Genomic DNA, 24,434 nt, shown 5'->3' on the forward strand with positions numbered 1-24,434 from the left:
TTGGGCGTTTAATTTGTTTTGCTGTGTTGTCCAACCCTGGATGTTCTTGGGCATTTTTTATCCCTCAATCTGGCTGTGTTGTTCAACCCTGGATGCTGTTGGGCAAAAATTTTCATCCCTCAATCTAGCTGTGTTGTCCCACCCTGAGTGTTCTCGGGCATATCCTCACTCCGACAGAATTCTGCTCAACCCTGCTCTTGGATGCTCTTGGAATATAAATCCCTCAACCCAGCAGGTTTTTAGGGGCCCCTCCTGTCCTGTTTCCTAGTGGATTGGGCTAGGAAACCTTGCTCCCTACCTCCGAGGGGTCCAACCCCTCCCTGAGACCCAGTCCCAGTTACCCCGGGGGATTCTTTCACTCTTATCACTCGCTTTGTCTCTTTACTGGCTGCTTTTCTCGAGAAAAGACAGAAACGCAGCATGGGAGACTCCAGCACTCACTTGGCAGGTCTGGGACAACCAGCCCACCTCTCATTCACACACATTCATCCCCCCGTACCTGCCCCCCCGAGAAATACTTACCAATCCTTTTTCCTTCCCGGGTTCTTCGTGCGCACTACTAGTCTTAGGGGGCAATTACCGCGGTTGTAGGGAGCCTTTTTCCCTTCTCTTTGTTTTATTGCCTCCTTTTGTCCACAGATCGTAACCTGCGTCTGTCGGTCACTTCAGGGGAGACAGAGCGAGGCTGCCAAAGAGGGCAGGGCGCGCCTTCCCCACTCTGACTCTCCTAAAGCACCAGCAGCGAGGTGTTAACCATCCTCTGCTACCAAATTGTTAAAAATGCCAATCACTTGTTTTCAAAATTTTAAAAGTTTAATAGTAATAAAATGGTTATAAAAATAGTAATACAATTAGAGTAATAATAATTTGGACAAATTGAATTAGGACAATATGAGACAATAAAGACAAAGAGTTACGGACTTCCGGCTACCTTTTTCTGGGCAGCACGAGCCCGAAAAAGGACACCTGTTAACAAAGGATTAACCCTTAAGAACAATAGCCTGTTGCATATTCATACACTTCATACATGATGCATAAATTCCATTCAAATACAGGATTCTGTCTGGTCATCGTCAACTTCTTCCTCCAAATCCTAATAGCGCCTTCGAGGCGGGAAGAAGTTGGTTTCTTCTGATAAGAGGGCCATAAATTCTTCTTCTCTGAAAGATTTAGGTGTCCTGTGGCTGCTATCTCACTGCGAGTCCTTTCTTTTTAAAAAAAGTATCCTACATAGCATCGTTTCTATTTTAACAATTTTTATGACCTAAAACTATATTTTACACAGTACTTAAGAAAACTAATACAGCATTACTTTCTAACACAACACATATAATATTCATTTTAATATTTGCGAAAAGCCAATCATAAAATACATGCATTTTTCACAGCTGACCTTTTATACACTTTCCAATTGTTTATGCTTCTTCTACCCTAACTATTGGCTACAATAAATCAACATAACACTATTGGTGAAAAGTTACAGGGACTTCAACTAACTTTCTAAAAATACTTTGTCCAGCTGCAAAGTTGTCTTCTTATGTTTCTTCAGTTCCTCACTTCTCTTGGTCTCCTTGGTTACAGCCTTGGAGAGAGCTCCTTATCAGCTTCTTCTTGCTTCTCAGCTTCTTCTCACTCCTTTAGCTAACAGGCCCGCTGTTAGCCCCTTCCACAGATTAATACAGTATAACTTTTTAACATAACACATATAATATTAATTTTAATATTTGCAAAAAGCCAATCATAAAAAAGCATTTTTCACAAAGACTGTGTACAGAAAATCACGCTATTGTTATAGATGAGTAATGAGATGGTTGGCTCTCACAATTAAGGGGTGAACATTATATGTATGTTAAAAGAAGGTTTGTAGATGTATAGTAATGTTACTTTAATATGTCATTCTCCCCCCCCCCCCCCCCGCATTGTTATATCACGGGATGGCCTTGGTAGTTGGTAGTTGGGGCATTTGGGGAGGGTTGGCTTGTTACTATAGTAATACCTGACCTCCAATCAAGATGTAAGAAAGTGATCTCCACCACTAGATGGCAAGGAAGGAGTCGACTGATAAGACATTAGGAGGGGGTAGCAGTATAAACGGTGGAGCATCCATTCTGTAGGCGAGCATGTGGCTGATAGTCACGAGGGCTCCCAGAGCTGTAATTTTTCCTTATTCTGTCTTTTTGTTGTATTTTTTGTTAAGGTTTTATAAACCTTTAAAATTTTAAAAAGTGAGCAGTCGTTTCTCATACTATGAAAAGCTAGTGTCCATAAAGGAGACAAAGGAGTCCTGCAACTTTATTCAAATAAAGGGAGAGAGTCCACTGGGGCACATGCCTGCAGGGTTTTCTCTCTCGGGATTTCGGTGGACACAGCCTCCTTTTATGCTAAACTACCAGCTGCATGTTGCCCCCTCTTCCTTTCCCCACTGGCTGAGGTACTAGGAAGGTACAGCCTTCCCGAACTGCCTACCTCATATTCCCCCTTGAACCTAGTGTTTTACCCCAAAGTTCAGAAGTTCAGCCTTGTGCAGACCGCACTTGTCTGTTTCAGGAGCCAAGCTGTCTGGGCCCTGTAACAAACCTGCTGCCCTAAGTCAGTAGAGACATTAAGACCCATTTCAAAGACATTAGCACCCACACCTTCACCCATAGAATTGTTTATAACGACATTAACACACATCTTCCCGATTATGCACTTGTTCAGGGGTGAGGTTCAAAAACATTGGAGGTGCTCACTGTCCTAGGCACTTGCCCATACTATCCTGCATACCCCATCACTCAGAACTATTCAGCCTCAGGGCAAATCTCTGGGGGATGTTCTTAAATAGTTGTTTAATCTGAAAGAAGACCTGAACTATATGCAGCAACATGCTGGCTCCTAGCAAAAGGGCCAGGTTGGTTGCAAGTGTATTGAAAGGTTATTTAAAATCTTACACATTCTCAAATACTACTGTAATCATCCTGGAGGAGAAGGAAAGCAGGCAGGCAGGCAGGCAGGCAGGATGGATGGATGGATGGATGGATGGATGGATGTTGGAAGATGTATTTGAGGAGGAAAGGAAGATGATGTTACTGTTAATAGTTCCCAATAGATGGCTCCTGAGGTACAGATAGGATGGCAATGGTGAGGACACATACCAGGTTAGTTTCATGACCAGTGGTTCTATCATATCATAGGCCAGTATTACGAAGTACAACAAAATTATAACCTTGGTCCAGGCCTCAAGGATGATAAACATCACCACAGGGAAGACATACTGCAAGTAAAGTGTCACACAACACAACTCTGAGAAAAAGTGCAACAACTGTGAGAGTAAATAAATCAACATTGTGACCCATGACTATTAAACTAATATAATGAATGCTTATAAGAAATTTGTTTTAACATGCTCTGGTCAGATCTGTCATTGTCTCAATGCTTTGAGCCCCATTTTGGGTGCCAAAATGGACTGTTGTGGTTTAACTCCAACTGGTGGCAGCTAAGTACCACACAGCTGTTCACTCACTTCCCCTCAGTTAAAAATGCCAATCACTTGTTTCCAAAATTTTAAAAGTTTAATAGTAATAAAATGGTTATAATAATAGTAATACAATTAGAGTAATAATAATTTGGACAAACTGAATTAGGACAATATGAGACAATAAAGACAAAGAGTTACGGACTTCCGGCTACCTTTTTCTGGGCAGCACGAGCCCGAAAAAGGACACCTGTTAACAAAGGATTAACCCTTAAGAACAATAGCCTGTTGCATATTCATACACTTCATACATGATGCATAAATTCCATTCAAATACAGGATTCTGTCTGGTCATCGTCAACTTCTTCCTCCAAATCCTAATAGCGCCTTCGAGGCGGGAAGAAGTTGGTTTCTTCTGATAAGAGGGCCATAAATTCTTCTTCTCTGAAAGATTTAGGTGTCCTGTGGCTGCTATCTCACTGCGAGTCCTTTCTTTTTAAAAAAAGTATCCTACATAGCATCGTTTCTATTTTAGCAATTTTTTTTAAAACTATATTTAACACAGTACTTAAGAAAACTAATACAGCATTACTTTCTAACACACCACATATAATATTCATTTTAATATTTGAGAAAAGCCAATCATAAAATACATGCGTTTTTCACACCCTCCCCTTCCCTGGATGGATGGGGAGGAAAATTGGAAAAAATGTAAAACCTGTGGGTTAAAATAAGAGCAGCTTAGTAATTGAAATAAAGTAAAATATTATTGTTATAATAGGAAAAAAAGAAATAAAATCCAAGAAACAGAAATGACATACAATACATTTGCTTACCACCCACTGACCCATGCCCAGCTGTCACGAGCCATCCTCACGGATGGGTTTCGTGATGGTTCGTGATCTCAGAGTGCAAAAGGAACCGATGTGGTACAAGGGGGGTTTGCAGCGATAATCAAAACAAATGGACCTTTATTGAAATAACCACAGCCAAAATGCGTTGGGGAGGAATTGGGGAAAAAGGGAAAAATAAGGGAAAAGAGGAAGGAAAAAGAAAAGGGTAAATAGCTACCAAACGTAGAACGGCAAAGTCCTTCAATGTCCAGCTGATGGAGTTCACTAGGTCACGTCTGACAAGATCTCAGGGGTGCAGGTCATCTGGACTCTAATTATACTCTTTTTTGATGGGGTAAGGGGAATAGATCTTGAAACCGAATCAAAGGTAATCTATTGTATCTTTGGGGGAAAGAATGGTATTTGGAAAGGGTACACACAGTCCATGTTCTCAGCAGTGAGCGAGAGCCATTGTCTTCTCGGTCCACTGCTTGCACCTGCAACATCCATCTTGCTTTGGTCAGCTTGCCTCCCCCCACACACCTCCCCCGGGTTGAGGGTTTCAGTCCCAGTCCTTGGAAAGCATTGGAGGGGGCCTTCTCACATAGGGATTTCATGTCTCGGTTTTTCTCTGGTGAAGAGGCTTCTTACATCTCAGTTTGGCTGTCACAGTGGTTGCAAACGAGCAAGAGGGGTCTTCTTTGGGGGACCACCCCGAAACTCAGGAGAAGTCCAGCCAGGCCGAGAGGTGGGGAAAAATCCCAGAGCTATTGTTGCAAAAAGGTCAGAATGTCCTTCTTTCTTCTTGTTGAGCTCAGTGTAGCATACAATAAATACACATGTGAAAACAATAACTTAGCAATGCTCTCAGGTCTCAGGGCCCTGCTTGACATGTGACTTTCTCCTACAGGGCTAGACAGGGGGGTCTTTTCTTCAGTGGTCCCCCCAATGACGATCGTGAGGCAGATGAGGGATATTTCGGACAGACTCTCACACCAGCCCATCCCCCAACAGTGATTGGCAGCTCCCAGCCAATCCCAACCCCCTGCTTTATATACTGAGCATAATGTTCTATGGTATGGAATATCCCTTTGGCCAGTTTGGGTTAACTGTCCTGGCTATGTTCCCTCACAGCCTCTTGTGCACCTGCTCGCTTATACAGAATGGAAAACTGAGAAGTCCTTGATTTAAAGTAAGCACTATCAAGCAGCAACTAAACATCAGTGTGTTATCAACATTATTCTCATACTAAATCCAAAATACGGGACTGTACCAGCTACTAAGAAGGAAGTTAACATTATCCTAGCCAAAACAAGGATGGATGATTAAAGTAAAACCCAGTTATTTAATTTAGTTGTTTTAAGAAGGAATGTATACATTTTTCAACCATATTTGCAACATTTGTGGATTCTACATTTAAAAGAATGTTAGTTCAAAATAGGAAAAATATTTGACCACCTTGGTTTTCTTATCTGTGTGATAATGACTTGTATCTGCTTTTTTCCCCCAGTTATTTGTAATAGATGTCCAGACTGGTCAAATTACCAAGATTCCTATTCTGAAAGATCGTGAACCTGCCATGGTGAACCAGCAGGGATGTGGTATTCATGCCATTGAGCTCAACCCCTCAAGGACCTTTCTGGCCACAGGTGGAGACAACCCTAACAGTCTTGCAATTTATCGTCTGCCTACACTTGATCCTGTGTGTGTGGGAGATGTAAGTGGGAGTATTTGGGGAAATTTTATTCTGTCCCAAGAATTACTACTTTGAAGTGCGTAAGGTCAAAGCAAGTGTAAAATTTGGGAGTTTTGTAGTGGAGAGTGAATTAAATATGAATGAGTACATAAATATTCTCAGGGTTCTAAGTCAGATTTCTTTCTTATCCTCATTCAGGTCTACTTCAGATTACTTTTAAGCACTGAAAATGTAACAAAATCTTCACCGTCAAAGTCTAATTGGGGTGATGATGATCTCTGAAACTTAGCTTTAGTGAAAAAACTAATTTGAGAAGTTGTAAAGGTGATTCAAGGCTTTCTCTTCTCCAGTGCAGCTTATATATGTATTATTTCACAGGTGGAACTTGGCTTTGAGGAGTAGTTCTAACCCAGTGGCTTGTGGCACTTTGATAGACTTTGATACTGGTTTTATTTTTGAAACATCATGAGGCCTTTTTAAAACAGCCAATCTTAAAAAGAAAACGGCTGAAATGGGTATAGTGGTGTCCTGTAAGCACTTCACTCTTATTTTTCCTTTTTGATTCAGGACTTCGCATAGACGTTAACTACAACAGCAGAGCTCAGGTCAGAGTTTCTGCAGTAGCAGATAACCAGCTGCAGAAAGGCTTGAATCTGAAGATTTGCATTACTTGTTATTCGTGTGCCACTGTGACTGCAGTTTTTCAAACAGAACTAGACCCTTATGGTCTTTTTTTTATACACAGGCTTCTCACCTTCTGAGGTAAAGATTCTTGAAAATTTAACCAGTAGGTCATATATTTCAAACATAATTTTTTTGTTTCTTTTTAGGGATGTGCATTTGAGGAAATAAAAATAAGCAGCTACTTTATAGAAGTAAAGAACACTGCTTTCAAAATGGAAAAAATCCAAGTCCTTAGAATTGACATTAATTTTTCCTTGGTCAGAGATCTGTTTTTCTATTGCCTAATTGCTCTCTATTAATTATACATGTCAAAATCAATAAAAGTTAAAATTACTGTTAAGTACTTAAACTGCTACAGCTGGATAGTGGAATACTATTTATATGTTTTAGCATAGGTCTTCTCTTTCTGAGTTTGCACTTAAGTATTCTTCACTTTAATATTTTTTTCGTCTGCCTTGAGACCACTGCAGAATATAATGGCACAGAAAATCTGTCTTTTTTGTTTGTTTTTTTTTTTTTTTTTCTTTTAGGATGGACATAAGGACTGGATATTTTCAATTGCATGGATAAGTGATACTATGGCTGTTTCTGGTAATGTCAATTTTTAATTTTTTTTTCCCCGGAATTTTATACTGATGTACAGCACTTGATAGGTCTTAGGGAAGCACCTTTAGAAGGGATTTGAAACCATTTGGAGCTACTTTGCCTATTTAAACCATTCTTGGTCTTAGTACAGCACTTAGCTTTTTTAATTTTTTTTTAATTTGTTGAGCCCTGGTCTAGATTGTACTTTTTTTTTTTTCTAGTATTGGAGGGAATACTGTTGTCTTTACAGTAGGTGTTGACATGAGAGGGTGTCTTAACACAGTAAGTTCAAGGGAAGGATTCTACACCAGAATAATTTCAAGATACAGCTCAACAGTACTAGTTTCCTGAAATTCTATGGAAGACTGATTAATGAAAACTCAGTTTGTTTTATCAAGCTATCAGCAAAGTTGTGTGTGTGTGTGTGTGTGTGTGTGTGTGTGTGTGTGTATTTATATATATAGGCACACATACTGTGGGAACTAATACAGAAGGTTCTAATAGAAAAGGTCAATTACTAACTTTTTAGTCAGTGTAGTTGGATAATCAGTGCAACTTCATAAAGTATTACTTACCTTGAGTAAAGGCAGCAATATGCCATTGAATTAATGTATTAGTTTACTGTCTTTCTGTGCTGAGAGGGTTTTGTATTCCATTCAAGGAGGTGTCAAACTGCAGGTGACAGAAAATCCTAACAGTCTCATATAAAAATCAAATGCTTCAACTGATGATTCAGTAATATAAAAAAAAACAAAAGCTAACCCTTGAGTTGATCCTTGCAATTCTCTAACGCAAATATCTGCATTAAAAAACTCATTAAGTGACATTGTGTAGGGAAGAAATGGAGGTACATGTCAAATCTATCAGAGCTGACTTAAATGGAAGTGAGTTGCCTAAACACCAGAAGGGATGGGTATAGGACCTTGGATTAAATCCATATTGATCTTTGAACCAAAGACATTTAACTTTCTTCATCCAGTATTGTTGGTCTTACTGATTCATATTTTGTATCATTATCTTCAAATTCAGTCGAAAAATAAAATTAATTCTTGCTTGTTTGGCCTCAGTTCCTGTGTTGCATTCTTTAAACAAGAGGTTGAATGAGTTGAATTAACAGTAGATTTTATTTAAATTGATGCAAATTGTGGTTTTAAATATATGTTTCTGTTCGGTTCACTAATGTATGTGTACATATGCATAAACATACTGTCAGAAATCAAACTGTCTAGAATTGGTATAAACCCCACTGAGTTTTCTTGTAGGTTTTTGTATTGGTTTAACAGACTGTCAATCTCAGCCTCAGTAAGCCAGGCTCAGGCTGAACGCATAGGCTATTCAATTGCCTCTGAGTTTATTCTACATGTGAATCTCTAATGGTGATTGTTGTACAGGATCATGGTTTTTTGATGCATCTCAATCAGTTTGAAAACAGATGAGGTGATCTAGCTGATTGGAAACAATGTAGACAAACCAGTTGACAATAACTTCACAATGTTATGAACTCAACACCTCAGTAAAATAATGATTTTGTTAATAATAATTAATACATAGGCACCAACAGTGTGTTCAGTTAGATTAAATGAATCTAAAGTATCCTTTCTTTTTTTAAGACCTCACTGTTTATTGCAGTTCATTTTCTAAAAAGGATAATTATGTATATTTGAAATGCTGTTATGGACTACTTATTCAGGTTCCCGGGATGGTTCGATGGGTCTCTGGGAAGTTACAGAGGATGTGTTGTCCAAAACTGATGCCAGGCATAATCTCTCTCAAGTTCCTGTCTACGCCCACATAACACACAGGGCTCTGAAGGATATTCCTAAGGAGAACACCAATCCTGACAACTGTAAAGTCCGAGCATTGGCTTTCAACAATAAGAACAAGGTCAGTAAGATAAGCAAGACAGTTGAGTAGTCCTAATGTTAGTGTTCAGGAACACATAATCACGGAATGATTATATGCAGGTGCTTTTATTAAGAACTCTGGGTGTCAGGGGTACACAGACCCAAATCTGACTCTGACATGGTTTCGCGCCGAACATGTTTTATATTCTATCGTTATATAACGTACATATTAATTATTAAACTTACATTGTTCTATTGTATACATTGATTTCATCTAAGCATGGATTTCTCGTGATCCCCCTCAAACCTCTAACATAGTTTCTCATGATTCTTTAAACAATAATTATATCTAATCACATCTAACAATTATATCATTTATCATATACTGACTACACAGGTGCAGTTTCACATGATCTAGCAAATACAAGGCCTAACATTTCCCAGGCCCTACCTTTAACATTTTCCCAGGGCCTACTAAACCTTTCTTTCTAGCTCCCCGAATTTTCTGTGATTTTAAAATCTTTTACTATCACTAAAACTGTCCATATGTATTTGAAAAAAAAAGTCATCTAAATAAAATATACTAGAGAAGCAACCTGGAGTGTGAGTTTGTAAGGATATCTATAATACAAAAACTAACTCTTACTTTTTTTCTTCTTTTTTTTCTTTTTTTCATAATAGGAACTGGGAGCTGTGTCCTTGGATGGGTATTTTCATCTTTGGAAAGCAGAGCACACACTATCAAAGGTGCTTTTCTGTTGGTGTAAAACTTAAAACATTGCTTTGCATTGAAGGCTAGTCACTATTCTTTATTTCCTATAAATGCTTGATGAAAGAGCAGCAGTGTTTGTAAAACACTGTCCTGGTTCTGGCCAAGACAGGGTTAATTTTTGCAGCAGCCAGGAGGGGCACAGCCTGGACCCTGGGGTTATTAACTACCACCTCACACCAAGTGTAGAGGGAATGGAAGGGGGTGGCATTTTTCCAGTTTTGCTGGGGTGTATGGTTGGGTGGTGCCAGGTTCTACAGAGTGAGCAATCACGTGTGAATCATTCGCTTGTCTTGTACACACTGCTATCAGTATTGTTCTTGTTTATTTTTTTTTTTATTTTGTTGCTGTTTCTAGTAAATTGTTCTTATCTCAACCCGCAATCTTTACCTTTTTTTGCCTCAAATTCTCCTCCCCATCCCACCGCAGGGGGAAGTGAATGAGTAGTGCGTGGTCTGGGGTGATTCAATGGGAACACTAAATTGGGAAATACCATTCCTAAACTATGACAGTCAATTTGGCACCCAATGTGAGGCATGAAGCATTGAGATAACAACACATCTGACCAGAGCAGTTTGGAAACAAATTCGATCTAAGCATTTGTATTAGGTACAGAGCCACTGGTCACAACTTTGCTTGATCTGTTCACATTATGGTACCTAACCCTGTATATGTTCCCCCATGTGCTCTTCATGGTGCTCTTTTTCAGAGCAGGGAGAGGGATCAGCATTGCTTTATTGCTGTACTGTGGGATATCAGTTTATGACATGATAACATCAAGGGCAATGAGGGTCATTTAGGATGTGTCTTGAGTGCTGCTCTCCTGCATTTGCCTTGGGTGCTACCTCTGGGAATTCATTAATAATTGTACTGTCTGTAGGGAGAACAGGGGAGGATGATTTGCCCCAGATTTTCACACCCTTTTCCTCCTTCAGGATTGTTACAACAGCTTGTGAGAATTTTGAATTTCCTTTGGATGTTAAGGAAGGCACATGTTCTACTTGCTATGTCTACTCAGTACATGTTTAGAATTATGAAAGAGACTTCTTGTATGGTCATTCAGAGATCTACCCGGAGGGTGGATAGTCATGAGTGGCATGGAATGTGGGAGAAAATGGGACGGTTTCGGAGGACTTCTGTTCTCCAATGGTTTGGAAGTTCACCCCTGAACAGGACCCTGATAAAGTGGCAGAATATCTGAAAGGAAAATGCTGTGGTGATTCCAGAGAGGCACAAAGTAATGCAATGTGCTGGGCCCTGGCTACTGTTTACCAGATACCACTCGTCACTAGACAGCACCCTCAGGGGGAGGAGGAGGAGAAAAGCAGAGCAACTGCCACTGTGGCCACTCAAACTGCAACTGAACCAGAGGAACAACACATGCCAGTAGCAGTCATACCTATACAGAAAAAGAAATGCAAGACCAAATCAGTTTGCATAGTGAAGGATGAAGAGGAAGTAGGGCCCTCAGAACAGGAGGAAGAAGCAGGGACAGAGATAATCACCCAATCCCTATCCCCAGGTGAGCTGCACAATATATGAAAATATTTCAGCCCCTAGTAAGGGTGAGCCCCTGGTGACCCCCTGCTCTGATGCTGGGATAGCACAACCCACAGTTGGAAATCGGAGGATAGTGAAGCCAAGCAACTGGGATCCCTTTCCAGGGATGCAGGCATTGACAACAGCATTGGAAAAAGGACAGAAATCCTCAGCCTCTGGAGGTGACTCCTGTCAAGTGTGAGGGAAAGATATCTTTTCAAAGAGGATCTATCAGTGCACCAAGACAAGTGGAACACCATGGAGCAAAGTATCCAGTACCTGAGAGAATTAGTTGTGCTGGAGGTACTCTATAGAGATTCAAATAACAAGCAGTCCCCTGTAGATCCAGATGAAGTTTAGGGCACACAACCCATGTGGCACAACTTCATATGGGAGCATGCCATTGTCATATGCCAACTCATTGGCAGTGATGTCATGGACAGAACAAGAACAAACAGTGGATAATTTGGTTGCCCAACTCTGGCAATATGAGGAAAGTCTCTCTTCCTCCCTGTGGGCCTGCATCTCAGGTGTCCATGGACTTCCAGCAATTTAAAGAGAAAATGTCCTGTGCCCTGCCAGTACAGGCCAGAGTCTCTGCTATTAAGAGCAAGCATGCCCCTGCTCAAGAGAGAGAGGGAATACACCACAAGGTAGGTAACCTGTGGTTTTACCTGCATGACCACAGAGAGGGCATGAAGAAGTGGGATGGAAAACCCACCTCTGCCCTAGGAGCTATGGGTATGTGAGTTGAGAGGAAGAACAACCACCACGGATAATTCTTCAAGGAAAATTCTGCTTCAGTTTCCAGTGGGCAGGTCCTCAGACAGAAGGGAAGGTGCTGATGTTACTTCCAAACCTCTTGAAGGGACCTGTGGTTGATCATATTTATAAGAAGTGAGCAATGAGTACCATGACCAGAACTAGAGGGGCCCTGCCTCCAGCCCATTGGAGGAAAGGGATAATCAGATCTACTGGACTATGTGGATCTAATGGCCTGGCCCATCAGGCCCACAGGAGTACAATGCTTTAATTTACACTGGTGCACAATGTACCCTGATGCCATTGAGATATGTAGGGTCAGAATCTATCTCTATTTCTGGGGTGACAGGGGGATCCCAACACCTGACTATACTGGAAGCTGAACTGAGCCTGGGTGGGAATTAATGGCAAAAACACCCCATTGTGACTGGGCCAGCGGCCCCGTGTATCCTTGACACAGATTACCTCAGGAGAGGGTATTTCAAGGACCCAAAAGGACATTGCTGGGTTTTTGGGATAGCTGCTGTGAAGACAGAGGAAATTAGGCAGCTGAATACCTTGCTTGGTCTCTCAGAGGATCCTTCTGCTATGGGACTGCTGAGGGTCAAAGAACAGGGTACTGATCACTATCACAACAGTGCACTGTTGACAATACTGCACCAACCAGGATTCTGTGACCCTCATCCACAAGATGATTCGTGAACTGGAGCACCAGGGAGTGGTCAGCAAGACCCACTTACCCTTTAATAGCCCCATGTGTCCAGTACATAAGTCCAATGGAGAGTGGAGACTGACAGTGGATAATCATGGCCTGAACAATGTCACACCATCACTGAGTGCTTCTGTGCCAGGCATGCTGGAACTTCAGTATGAACTGGAATCCAAGGCAGCAAAGTAGTGCTGCCATCGATATTGCCAGTGTGTTTCTTCTACATTCCTTTAGCAGCAGAGTGCAGGCCGCAGTTTGCTTTTACCTGAAGGGGCATCCAGTACACCTGGAACCACCTACTCCAGGGGTGGAAGCACAGCCCCACTATTTGCCATGGACTGATCCAGACTGCATTGGAAAAGGGTCAGACTCCAGAACACTTGCAATACATTGATGACATCATCGTATGGGGCAACACAGCAGAGGAAGTTTTTGAGAAAGGGGAGAAGATAATCTGGATTCTCATGAAAGCACGTTTTGCCATAAAGCAAAGTAAGGTCAAGAGACTTGCCCAGGAATTTAGCTTTTAGGAGTAAAATGGCAAGATGGACAATATCAGATTCCAATAGATATGATAAGCAAAATATCAGCTATGTCCTCACCAACCAGCAAAAAGGAAACACAAGCTTTCCTAGCACTGTGGGTTTTTGGAGAATGCATATTCCAGATTACAGTCAGATTGATTGTAAACCTTCTCTATTGCATGACCTGGAAGAAGAATGATTTCAAGTGGGGTCCTGAACAAGAACAAGCTTTTGAACAAATTAAACCAGGAGAGTGTTCATGCAGTAGCCCTTGGGCCAGTCAGGACAGGACAAGATGTGAAAAATGTGCTCTATACCACAGCCGGGGAGAATCATCCTTCCTGGAGCCTCTGGCAAAAAGTACCCAGAAAGACTCGAGGATGATCCCTGGGGGATACAAAGGATCCAAGGTCTGTTACACCCCAACTGAAAAAGAGATACTGGCAGCTTATGAATGGGTTTGAGCTGCTTCAGAAGTGATTGGCACTGAAGCACAGCTCGTCCTGGCACCCTGACTGCCAGTGCTGGGCTGGATGTTCAAAGGAAAAGTCCCTTCCGCACATCATGCCACTGATGCCATGTGGAGCTAGTAGATTGCTCTGATCACACAATGAACTCAAATAGAAAACCGCAATCATTCAGCAATCTTGGAAGTCATTACAAACTCGCCTGAAGGCAAAAATTTCAGACTAATTTCAGAGAAGAAGGTGACATGCTGAAGAGGCCCGACCATATAATCAGATATCAGAAAATGAAAAGCAATGTGCTGTCTTTACTGATGCTTTCTGCTGTATTGTAGGGATACATCAAACATGGAAAGCAGCCATATGGAGCCCTACATGGCGAGTTGCAGAAGCTACCAAGCAACAAGTTGGATCAAGTCAGGTTGCAGAGCTGAAAGTCGTCCAGCTGGCTTTAGGTATCACTGAATGAGAGAAGTGGCCAACACTCTACCTCTACACTGACTCGTGGATGGTAGAAAATACTCTGTGGGGGTGGCTGGACCAATGGAAAAAGACCAATTGGCAGCATAAAGGGAAACTCATCTGGTCTGCTGAATTGTGGCAAGACATTGCTGCTCAGGTGCTCAGGTAGAAGTTGGCTTTTCAAACATTGATATAAACATTTAGTGAAGTCCACCTGGTTAGTTAACTCTAGAGGCTCTACCAATCAAGCTGGCTCTGCCCTATCAAAACCTTCATATACCATAGAAGGGGATAAAGTCCCTGTGGTGCATATGAGAAATGTGTTGGGGAAGACAGTTTGGATCAGTCCTGCCTCAAGGAAAGGCAAATCCATCTGTGGGATTGTTTTTGCTCAAGGACCTGGGTGCATTTGGCATGTAATGCAAAGAGATGGGGGAATGCAATGTGTACCTCAAGGGGATTTGATTTTTGGGTGAGAACAGCCTGTAATGTTGAGTTGTTTAATATTGGTTGCTGAATGCCACTGCCGCTGTGTGTCATAACTACCATGGACAATGAGGATCGATTGCTCCAGATACACCAGTCATGAGCTCCTGATGCAGCAAACAGCCAACAGCACGCCAGCCCTCCTGTCTTGGAAGACATTTTGAATGGACAGCCATTGACTAAGGGAATGGTACCCATGCTTGTGTGTGTGTATATATCTCTAAGATGTAGGATCTGGGTGTGATTTAGATGGTATAGAATAAGGGTTGGATAAAGTCCTGGTTCTGTCCAGGACAGGGTTAATTTTTGCAGCAGTTGGGAGGGGCACAGTCCAGACCCTGAGATTATTCAATACCACCTCATGTCATGGGCAGAGGGGACAGCGGAGGGTGGCATTTTTTTGGTTTTTCTGGGGTGTATGGTCAGGTTGTGCTGGATTCCGTGTAGTGAGCAACCGCGTGTGAATCGTTCACCTGTCTTGTGCACTCTGCTTTTAGTATTGTTGTTACTGTTCATTTTCTTATTTCATTGCTGTTTCTAGTAAATTGTTCTTATCACATCCCATGACCTTTACCTTTTTACCTTTTTTTGCCTCCAATTCTCCTCTTCAGCCCACTGCAGGGGGAGGTGGGGGGGAAGTGTGTAAGCAGTGTGTGGTCTGGGGTGATTCAGTGAGAACACTAAATTGGGGAATACCATTCCTAAACCATGACAAACATGTAAATCTTGAAGTAAAATGCAATGTCCTAAAAATTAAAACTTGGGGAAAGAAACTTCCCACTCACCTTATTTTTAAGGGTGAGAAGTGCTCTTAACTTTCTGCCAGTTCTGGGTGAGCTGAAGTGAGCTGTTCCATAGAGAGTATAATTGATACTTAATTAGTAGCCTTCATAAAGGAAGTTGCACTTATTTAAGTGTAATTATAGATCAAACCCACAAATATCTATACTACTGTATGAAGTAAGCTTTTTCAGCTGAGATCATGTCTCTGTACACCTGCTGAAGAAATACCAGCTTAGAAAGATGTAAAACAATATGCCAAAATGTCCATTGTTCTTTGCATAATACATGGTTCAGCCTTTATCATCTCAGTTTTGTTCAGATAAGGTATCTAATCTTCAGGGGTTGTTTTTTCTCTGAGTCAGGTTGCTTTTCTCTTAAACTTTTATAGTTGTGATGAACTTATTTTTAGCTGCGTTTTGGGTTTTTTCACTGCAACTGCCTTGAACATAGTTTACAGAATTGTTTTATTAGTGTTTTTTTTCTCTTATCATAATGTGTTGATTTGTCTTTTCTTTGTTTCTAGTTACTTTCCACAAAGTTGCCATACTGCAGGGAGAATGTGTGTTTGGCTTATGGTCCGGAGTGGTCAGTGTATGCAGTAGGATCACAGGCACATGTCTCCTTTTTGGATCCAAGGCAGCCTTCTCACAATGTAAAATCCGTCTGTTCCAAAGAACGAGGCAGTGGTAAGAAACTTGTCAAAGGGTGCTTCAAATGGTTTGCTTGCAGAAGTAGCTTTTAAGACTGCAGTAAGATAAGCTTCCAATAAATATGAAGGTTTTTTTCATGTGATAGACTAAATTATTAATACCATATATAGGTTTTGTTTTTATGACATTATTCCTTGAGCAACCAACAAACCAAATGTAAAATCAACTCTGAAATCTAATGAAGGACAACATCAGTGTTTTTATGATCAACTAAATTGCACGCCATCTAAATATTACTGAACTTCTAAAAGTATGCATTTTACTTATTACTGAACTTCACTGTGCATTTTACTTCTGCTTATTTTTTACTGTGTCTTATTCTGTTTTACTTAATTTCAAAGCAAATCCAGTCTTTGCACCACCTTATACTGTCTATTCTCACATTTTTCTCTGGGGACAGAAAAATACCCATGTTGTCTGCTCTGTCCTATCATACTGGGAGTCAGTGCTGTGAGTGAATGCTTGCTTTGTCATTTTAAAGTCATGAGTGAGGCACTTAATTGTCAGTGTGTGTTTATTTGCTTGAAATATACAAAAGCTTACTCTTAAAAAAAAGTTTGCAGATTTTAGTGCTGTTTTCCTTTTCTGATGTGAATGTAGTATGTCCAATTGAACCTTACACCTGGGTCAAGCCTGGAGGTTTGTAGGGTACATGGCCACATAAGCTTCTTCCCATACCCTTTATTTTCAAGCATGAGAAGGCACTGTGTTGTGATGCCCATTTGAAACCATATTAATCCCAGAGTAATAAGTTGCTAGTCCTTATTTAACCTAACTCTAGGCATTCATCTCTTCATTGGGCAAGTTTATTTTAAAAAATGCGTGTAGGCAAGGATTAGGAAATTTTTATTTATGTGGTTACTGGACTTTGAACAGTGCTGTCTAGATAAATGTCAGGATCTGCTTCTTTTAGATACAGAAGTTTCTATAATATGAGAAAAGGTCATTTACCAGCTCATGTTTGTCACTTGAACATCTTGCCAGCAACACTCCTGTTGGAACTCTAGTTTGGGAACCCTTGATCACTCCTCTATCATCTAACAAAAATTCTACAATACCACTGATTCCCACACCCATAAAGAAACCCAAAGTCCACAATCTTTTGTGGGCAAAACACAAGGGTTGGAATCTCTGTGCAAGCCACATCTGTGTGACTTCTTCTCTGCTTGTGGAGTGGTCATAGTTGTCTTGCACTTGATAGAGTTTCACATCCTTCACTGAAATCCACCTGGACTCTGCACCTGTTAAAACACAAGCAAACCCACGTCCCCGCAGGGACTGGGGGATTTTCTCAAAATCCTGGAAGTGCGGAATGGGCCATGCTATGAGAAATAAAATATTGATCAGTTCTGTTTTGCAAAATTGCATAGAGACATGTAAGATAATGACATAAGTTGCTATTATTAACACTCTTTGGTTATGAGCATGAGGAAACAGAGCAAAACAATGCATGTAGTAAAGAAGACACTAACAGTAATTAGGAATCAATCAGATAATGCACATAATCAATAACACATGTGCAATTATATAATTACTAAGCACTGCAACACTGAACTGTCATCCCAGAGTCTGCAGCAGCTGATAAACCTCAGATCAGTAGAGAATTGCAACATCATGTCCAGATAATGATTCTCCAAGCTCACTTTAAAAGTAGGTCCAGCTGTCATATAGAGGGTCAAATTGCCAAGCCAAAACGACTTGAATACTTTTTGATGCAGAAAACATCTGAGTTTATTGTCAATCATCCCATCCGAGTAGAGCTAGAGCTTGGCCAGAGCCCAAACTCTAATTGGTGGGTGTCACTTAAAACGTTTTAAACCAAGGCTCTTAAAAATAGCAGTTATGAGTAAAAAACCTTAGGGTTAAAAACCAATCAAACCATCAAGTAATTGAATCCCTCCCAAGTTTCCTTCAGGATAGAGGTTCTTTGAACACAGCAAACCTGTTCTTCAAAGATTTGAAAGTGGTCACAGGCAGGATTATGAGCCTGGATCTGGACACTGAGAGTGTGAAGGTGGAGAAAGTGCAGCTGAATGGGAGACTGATTACCTAGTATGAAACCAAAACCCAAAGAAAGAAGTTAATGTTACAGCTGGACTCTTTGCTGGAGTACTTCTGTAATAATAACTGAAGAAAGCCATGAGACTAGCAGTCTGCATAAAGAAAATGTATAAGCTGTTAGAAAACAAAAAGCAGGATCCTGAAGAGACGTGTCTTGTAGGTGATCACACAAAGAGATGGTAAAACATATGAAAGCCGGCTGTAAATACCACAACAATACCTTAATAATAATTCTTATTACAAAAATCAGTAAATTCATATTACATAATCAATATATTAGCAGCAAGTGTTCGAAGGGGTTAAGACAACCCTTTTTTAAGCATTCATGTAATATTAACAACAATCACTATTTATCGGTATTACCTATAGAAAACAGAAATAACAGGGGTTACAAGTTCACTACCAGCAATCCCCAAACATCAAATCATTGGGGAATCAGCTGATGACCTTGCAGATAGGATGTGATTGAAGTTTCCCAAATGTTCTGTCTTCAGAGAAATTTTGGGTAGTTGAATCATTACTAATACTTGTATCTTTACACAGTGGTTTCACTTGCTGGGAAACACTTTTCATGGTAAAATATTTCCATCTATGTCATATTTGGAATAGCACTGATTTGCATAGTGTCTCCCTTTTCTGCATCTTGGGCAACGATTCAGTGCTGTCGCATTTCCTACAGACTCTGGGCAATATTTTGTTATATGTCCAAATTTCCCACTCTTGAAACATGGCCTTTTGGCGAGTTCTGCTGCTATTATTTCTGTGGAATTATCTTGCTGAGGAGTTACATGGAGAGCTGCGAGGGTTCTTGAAAGTCTTTCATCCTGTGCTTGAAGGAGTTTCCTGACCTGTTCTCCCCAAATACCTGCTTGGAGAGCTGCGAGGGTTCTTGAAAGTCTTTCATCCTGTGCTTGAAGGAGTTTCCTGACCTGTTCTCCCCAAATACCTGCTTGGATTGCTGCGATGTACTGAGTTGTGCCCACCTTACTGCATGCCTCTATCATTTCAGTCATGGTTAGTTGACCAGGCATGGCACTAATTATATGTTTGCATTCTGCATTGGCATTTGTGAAAGTGAGGCTTCAAAGCAGATGTGGCTTCGCCGCTTCATCACTTACTTGTCTGTCCACTGCTTGCATGAGATAATAGATGAATGAAGTGAAGGGCTCAGAAAGACCTTGCTTTAGTTCTGTGTAAATGCCTTCTGGAGTTCCAACTGGTTGAATTTGCAAAATTGCCTTTCATGCCGCCTCTTTAATGTCCACAATCACATCTCAAGGCAACTTGGCTGACTGATCTTCAGGTTTGTCACCTCTTGCTAATTGAGCCAGTGTGAGAGCTGCATGTGGTCCTCCCGCATAACTATTTCTCAGTTGAAGGAGAGCCCTCTGCCATCTTGCATCCCACAGCAGGAGTTGTGAATCTGTAAAAATTGTCGAGGCAATGCACCTACAATCAAAAAGTATCAAGTCATAATTGTTGAATGTGCCTCTTAAAAGCTGTTTGAAGTATGGGGATCCCAAACCATTATTTTTCACTGCTTCCATCAAATCTTTGACAACATCATGATCCAGAGGTTCCCATCTAGGATTTTCATTTTGTCTCGAGTATCTCACTGGCAATGTGATGCTATCTGTGTCTGCTATATCAAAGTTTCTTTCTTTCAGTGCTTTCTTCCTGATGTCTGTCCAGTTCGTTGAACCGGACGTATTTCTTGAGACATTTCTGTTAAATGGAACCATATCCATGCCCGTATTCTGTGGATTGGTAGTCTGCCAGGATGTACCTTCTGGCCTGAAGGTTGCATGCATCCCATGCACCCCTCACCCTCCTGTTTGAGGCATGGGGAGGGACATTTGTGGTGGTGCACACAGGGGAAAAGAGGGTGCAATGGCTGAACCTGCCATTGGTGGCATTGCAGATGGTACCGATATAGATATGTAGGGAGTATTTACAAAGGATGCAGAAAGGGTATTGCCATCTTGCCCTGAAAAGGAGGTTTGAGGAAAGTGTGCACCATGTTGTGGTAGGAATTCCTGAGCACATTCCCTGACTTGGAGGAAGAGCTGCCGTATAAAGTCTTTTGAAAATGGGAAAAGGTGTGAGCGAGTCATGGAGCTGGACTGTTGCCCTGGAAACCAAGCTGTTGGGGCAGGCATATGAAGTACTGGAGTGCTGCCTGTTGTGGTCCAAAAGTTGGATGGGGCCTGTGATGGTACAGGAATGCCTTGTGAGGCTGTGATGGTTATAATATTTTTGCTGCTGATATCTTGAGCTGGTGGGTTTTGTGCTCCTAAATCACTCATGGCTTGAGCTCTGTTCTCCTGACCAGTCTTTGGAACGTATGCTGCAGCTGTTGTGTCTTGTCCCAACACTTCCCATTTACCTGGGAATATATTCATCATATTCTGTTCACCTGAGAAGGGAACTGGAAAAGGTACTTAAGGGGTTTGGCCTAACTGTGTTTCAAGCAGAGGTTCTGAGACTATGGTATTTAGTCTGTAGTGGTTGAACTTGCTGCAGTGGTACTGTTGTTCCACTTGGTGGCGCTGTTACTGCATAGTTTGCTTGCGAGGATCCCGATCTGGGTCCAGGCTCCGCTCCCTGGATTGCAGAGGGACCGGTTGTTGCAGCTGCAGTCGCCGCCGGTGCCAGTGCTGCTGAGCCGTGCCAGGGCTGTGTTCGGGCTGTAGCAGGCAGTCCCGAATCTACAGTGAGCAGTGACGAGTCCAGGGGCACAGCCATAGCTGTAGGTTCTGGCAGCCCCCACAGCGCGGCTGCCGCTTGGATGAAGGAAGGAGAGGCCCCGGGCACACTCAGAGGCTGCGCAGTCTGGCGGGAAGGGGAGGCGAGGGGGGGATGACGTCAGACCCACTCGATCCCGCCCATTGTACCGTGGGTTGGGGCTCAGAAGCGAATAGGGGTGGAACAAAGCTGACGTCATCGGGCTCCGAGCCCGCCCCTGCTGAACGGGGGGGACTGGAAAGACGCCTCTTACATAATTTTCGGGGCATGGGCGGGGGCAGGAGCTGTGGGTGGACCGCCAAGTGGCAGGGGCGTTGCCACAGAAGCTCCGGAGGCAGGCTTAGCTGCCTGGAACGTCTCCCGAGGTGGGGAGGGGGGTGGAGAAACGTGTGTTCTGGATTCCGCTGCTCCCGAGACATGCGCAGTTGTAAAGGATTCGAAAAATGCCATATCTGCCTGATTCGATGGTCCCAAGAGCAATTTGAGTTTTGAACGGCCCCGAGGTCCCTCCTGAAATAAACAGGGCAGGAAACTTTTTCTCCTTTTTATTGCCTTTATTAAAAGTGATCAGCTCAAGGTTGGGTGGCTCGACGGATCTGTGGTCTCTCCATTGTCGCTCTCAGGGTGACTCGGAGGAGGAGGAATGTGCAGCTTTGTCCACTCGGGGGCAGAGCTGGAGGGTCCTGTCCTCACGAGAGCAGTGGGAGTATACCCCGTGTTACAACTTTCGGGTTTGCCGTCCTGGGGTCGTGGTTCCAGCTGAGGTCTTTGCTCAGGGCGAGGAGCAACGAAGGTTCTCAGCATCTCTGCAGGCTCGGTACTTTGTTTCTCACGTCCAGACATCACTTTGATCTCTTAATTCTGTGTTGGCTCGTTGTTTTTGGGGTCTTTTGGTTAGTTTGGTGGGGTGGCTTTCCCATGGCATGCTGGTTCCGAGGTTATTTTGCATGCCCTCTGATGTCCCCGCCATGTGCCCTCCTTTCACTGTCCAAGAAGGGCTATCAACCTGGCTTTTAGGCAGGACGGTACTGATACAAAAGGAGTAGTTAACGAAAACAACCGGTGATTACAATAATAAACAGGTAGAACTCCACCTTGGCAGCAACTGGACTAATCTGTTCACTCTGCAACCTTTTAAAAAAATTGGCAGCTTTTTTTACTTAGAACACCTCCCAGGCTCTGCCTGGGTTGCAGTCCACGTCCGTCCGTCTGTCGGAACGACTCCTTGCCTGCATTCACAGGGATAACGCATAACGCCTTCCTCTTGTGATTCACGGGGGACAGTTTCCCTTGGGACTAAGGGGGGGGAGGGGGCTGTGGAGGCTCCTGACTGTTGGAGAGTCTCTGCAGCTTCAGAGGAAGGGGCCACGGGCCCTGGCACTCCTGCCTGCAAGGGAACACCTGGCAGCCCCTGGGGTGTTTGCAAAGTACCTTTTGCAAGAGGTTTTTGGCATTTTGCCTCATGAATTACATCATAAACAACTCTGCAGATTGACAGAAGGCTCGCAGCCTTCTGGTCTTTGCGTGTCGCAGAATGATAGAGTTCCATATTAACATCCTCCCATAGATCTGGGTCAAATAAATCTATAACTGTAGCATTGGGGAATTCCTCCCTCACCCAGGAGAACACAGCTTCCAGTTCCTGTCTAGAGACCCAGACTGGATGCTACCTCATCATTATCTCTAGATCATTAATGACATCTGCCTCTGTTTTTGAGACCTTACTCCCCATTTTGGCTCCTTGACAGCTTAGCCGACCCTAATGGGTCTGTCATCCTTGGGTATCTGTCCGTGCTCCAACCAGCAGCTCACAGAAATATGGCTCCCTTGTACCAGATTTTCCAAGTGTCCGAGACGCCGAGATATTCACCTCCGGAGGAATTTTTCTGGCTTCTGGCTTTCGTCAAGGAGAGTCCTGGCACAATCTCTTCCTGCCGAGTTTGCACTTTTACACGGGGGCACCAGTTTGTGGAAACCCTCCCCGAGGATCCCCCTAATGGGGAGACCCCTTCAAAGTTCTGTGCCAGTATTGAGAGACAGATGGGACTTCTGTTTTTTTTTTGGTCTTCAGGTTGTTGTTTATTTTTCTCTTATCAGAAGTTCAGCACGCCGTCTACATCTCAGACTTAGCGTACAAAGAGAAGGCACCAAAAATCACAAGACACACAGGTTTGATATAAAATTTTGATAGCCAAACCGAATTTTATTTCTATATCTTTTATTTTAAAGAAAGCAAGCAAGCAGCGCTGGGTGGCTGGGGAGTCACTGCTCCACTCACAGCACACACCACTACAAGTTCACCAGAGTATATATACTGTTTTTAAGCCTACAAAGCATTTTCCAGCGTGCTTGTATTAGTCCAAATCAACAAATATCAATAAGCTGGGATCAGCAATTTCATAATCTTTCCAGGTGGTCGATGGTTTCCTGTCGTTCTTGTGGTCGTCTGGAGGGAGGTCTTACTGGTGTCTGCTACATGATTTTTGTCAAGTGCATCAAGCTTTTTATTATACATAAGCATTTAGTTGCTTTGTTACAATATCACTTTAGCTTTACCACAACTTCCTCTATTTTATTCTAAGCATCAGTCATCTTGCTACCTCATCTCTTTACTCTACTGTACTTCTATTTCAATGCTTTATTTGGCTATTTGGTCAAAAAGTTTCAAAACCGTTCTTTTTAGTTATCCCAGGGAACACATCCACTTTCGACACAGCAGATACAAGCATTTGCTGATTCCATTGCCAATTGACACAAATCACAAAAACATTTTTCACAGGTTCAAGGTCTTTTAAAGCTATTTTGTCCAATTAACTCTTAAAATGTACTTTATTTCTACCTTTCTACCAATTACTATTTACTTGTCTGTCCACGCAACATCTGCATTGCAGTTCTTTCTAACCAATCACTCTGTGCCACCAACACTGCAGAAAATGGAGTAGATGAAGAACAAGGAGATCAGACAACGCCCAAAATCCTCCATCTTGTCTTCTATCTACCTCCATACTAAAAACCCAAAATCTAAGTTTTCCACCCTGTGATATTATACACTTCTAACCAACTACACACCCGTAATCCCAGTGCTATTAATCAATTTTGGAAGCTGGTTCCACCGCCTCAGGTCAAATGCAGTGCTCTCCTGGGGATCAGTGCCTGTCAGCACAGAAAGTCTAAAATTCTCAGCATCCAGGGTTCCAGCAGTCACCCTTCAGTATCATAAGGAAGAAATACCAGGACACCGGAGTGTGGTGCCCAGTGGTGACTGGTGGCTAAAAACTTCTATCTTGAATTATGTGATCATCCCTGCTGAGGGGATGACCTATG

At 42.3% G+C, this 24,434-nt stretch overlaps 1 protein-coding gene across 1 annotated transcript in view; it reads left to right on the forward strand.

Annotated features, from left to right (window-relative positions):
• The window catches only part of LOC139598988 (DDB1- and CUL4-associated factor 12-like), a 49,071-nt gene that overhangs the window by 19,359 nt on the left and 5,278 nt on the right, over positions 1-24,434 (forward strand). Inside the window, exons 3-7 of the mRNA XM_071445921.1 lie at positions 5,798-6,004; positions 7,198-7,258; positions 8,943-9,136; positions 9,778-9,843; positions 16,118-16,280. Of these exons, the coding sequence (XP_071302022.1) occupies positions 5,798-6,004; positions 7,198-7,258; positions 8,943-9,136; positions 9,778-9,843; positions 16,118-16,280 (691 nt within the window). The remainder of the gene's footprint in view (positions 1-5,797; positions 6,005-7,197; positions 7,259-8,942; positions 9,137-9,777; positions 9,844-16,117; positions 16,281-24,434) is intronic.

This window comes from Agelaius tricolor, unplaced genomic scaffold (assembly GCF_023055355.1).
Source record: "Agelaius tricolor isolate 1412-34295 unplaced genomic scaffold, bAgeTri1.0.p SCAF_21, whole genome shotgun sequence".
NCBI classification, from domain to species: domain Eukaryota; kingdom Metazoa; phylum Chordata; class Aves; order Passeriformes; family Icteridae; genus Agelaius; species Agelaius tricolor.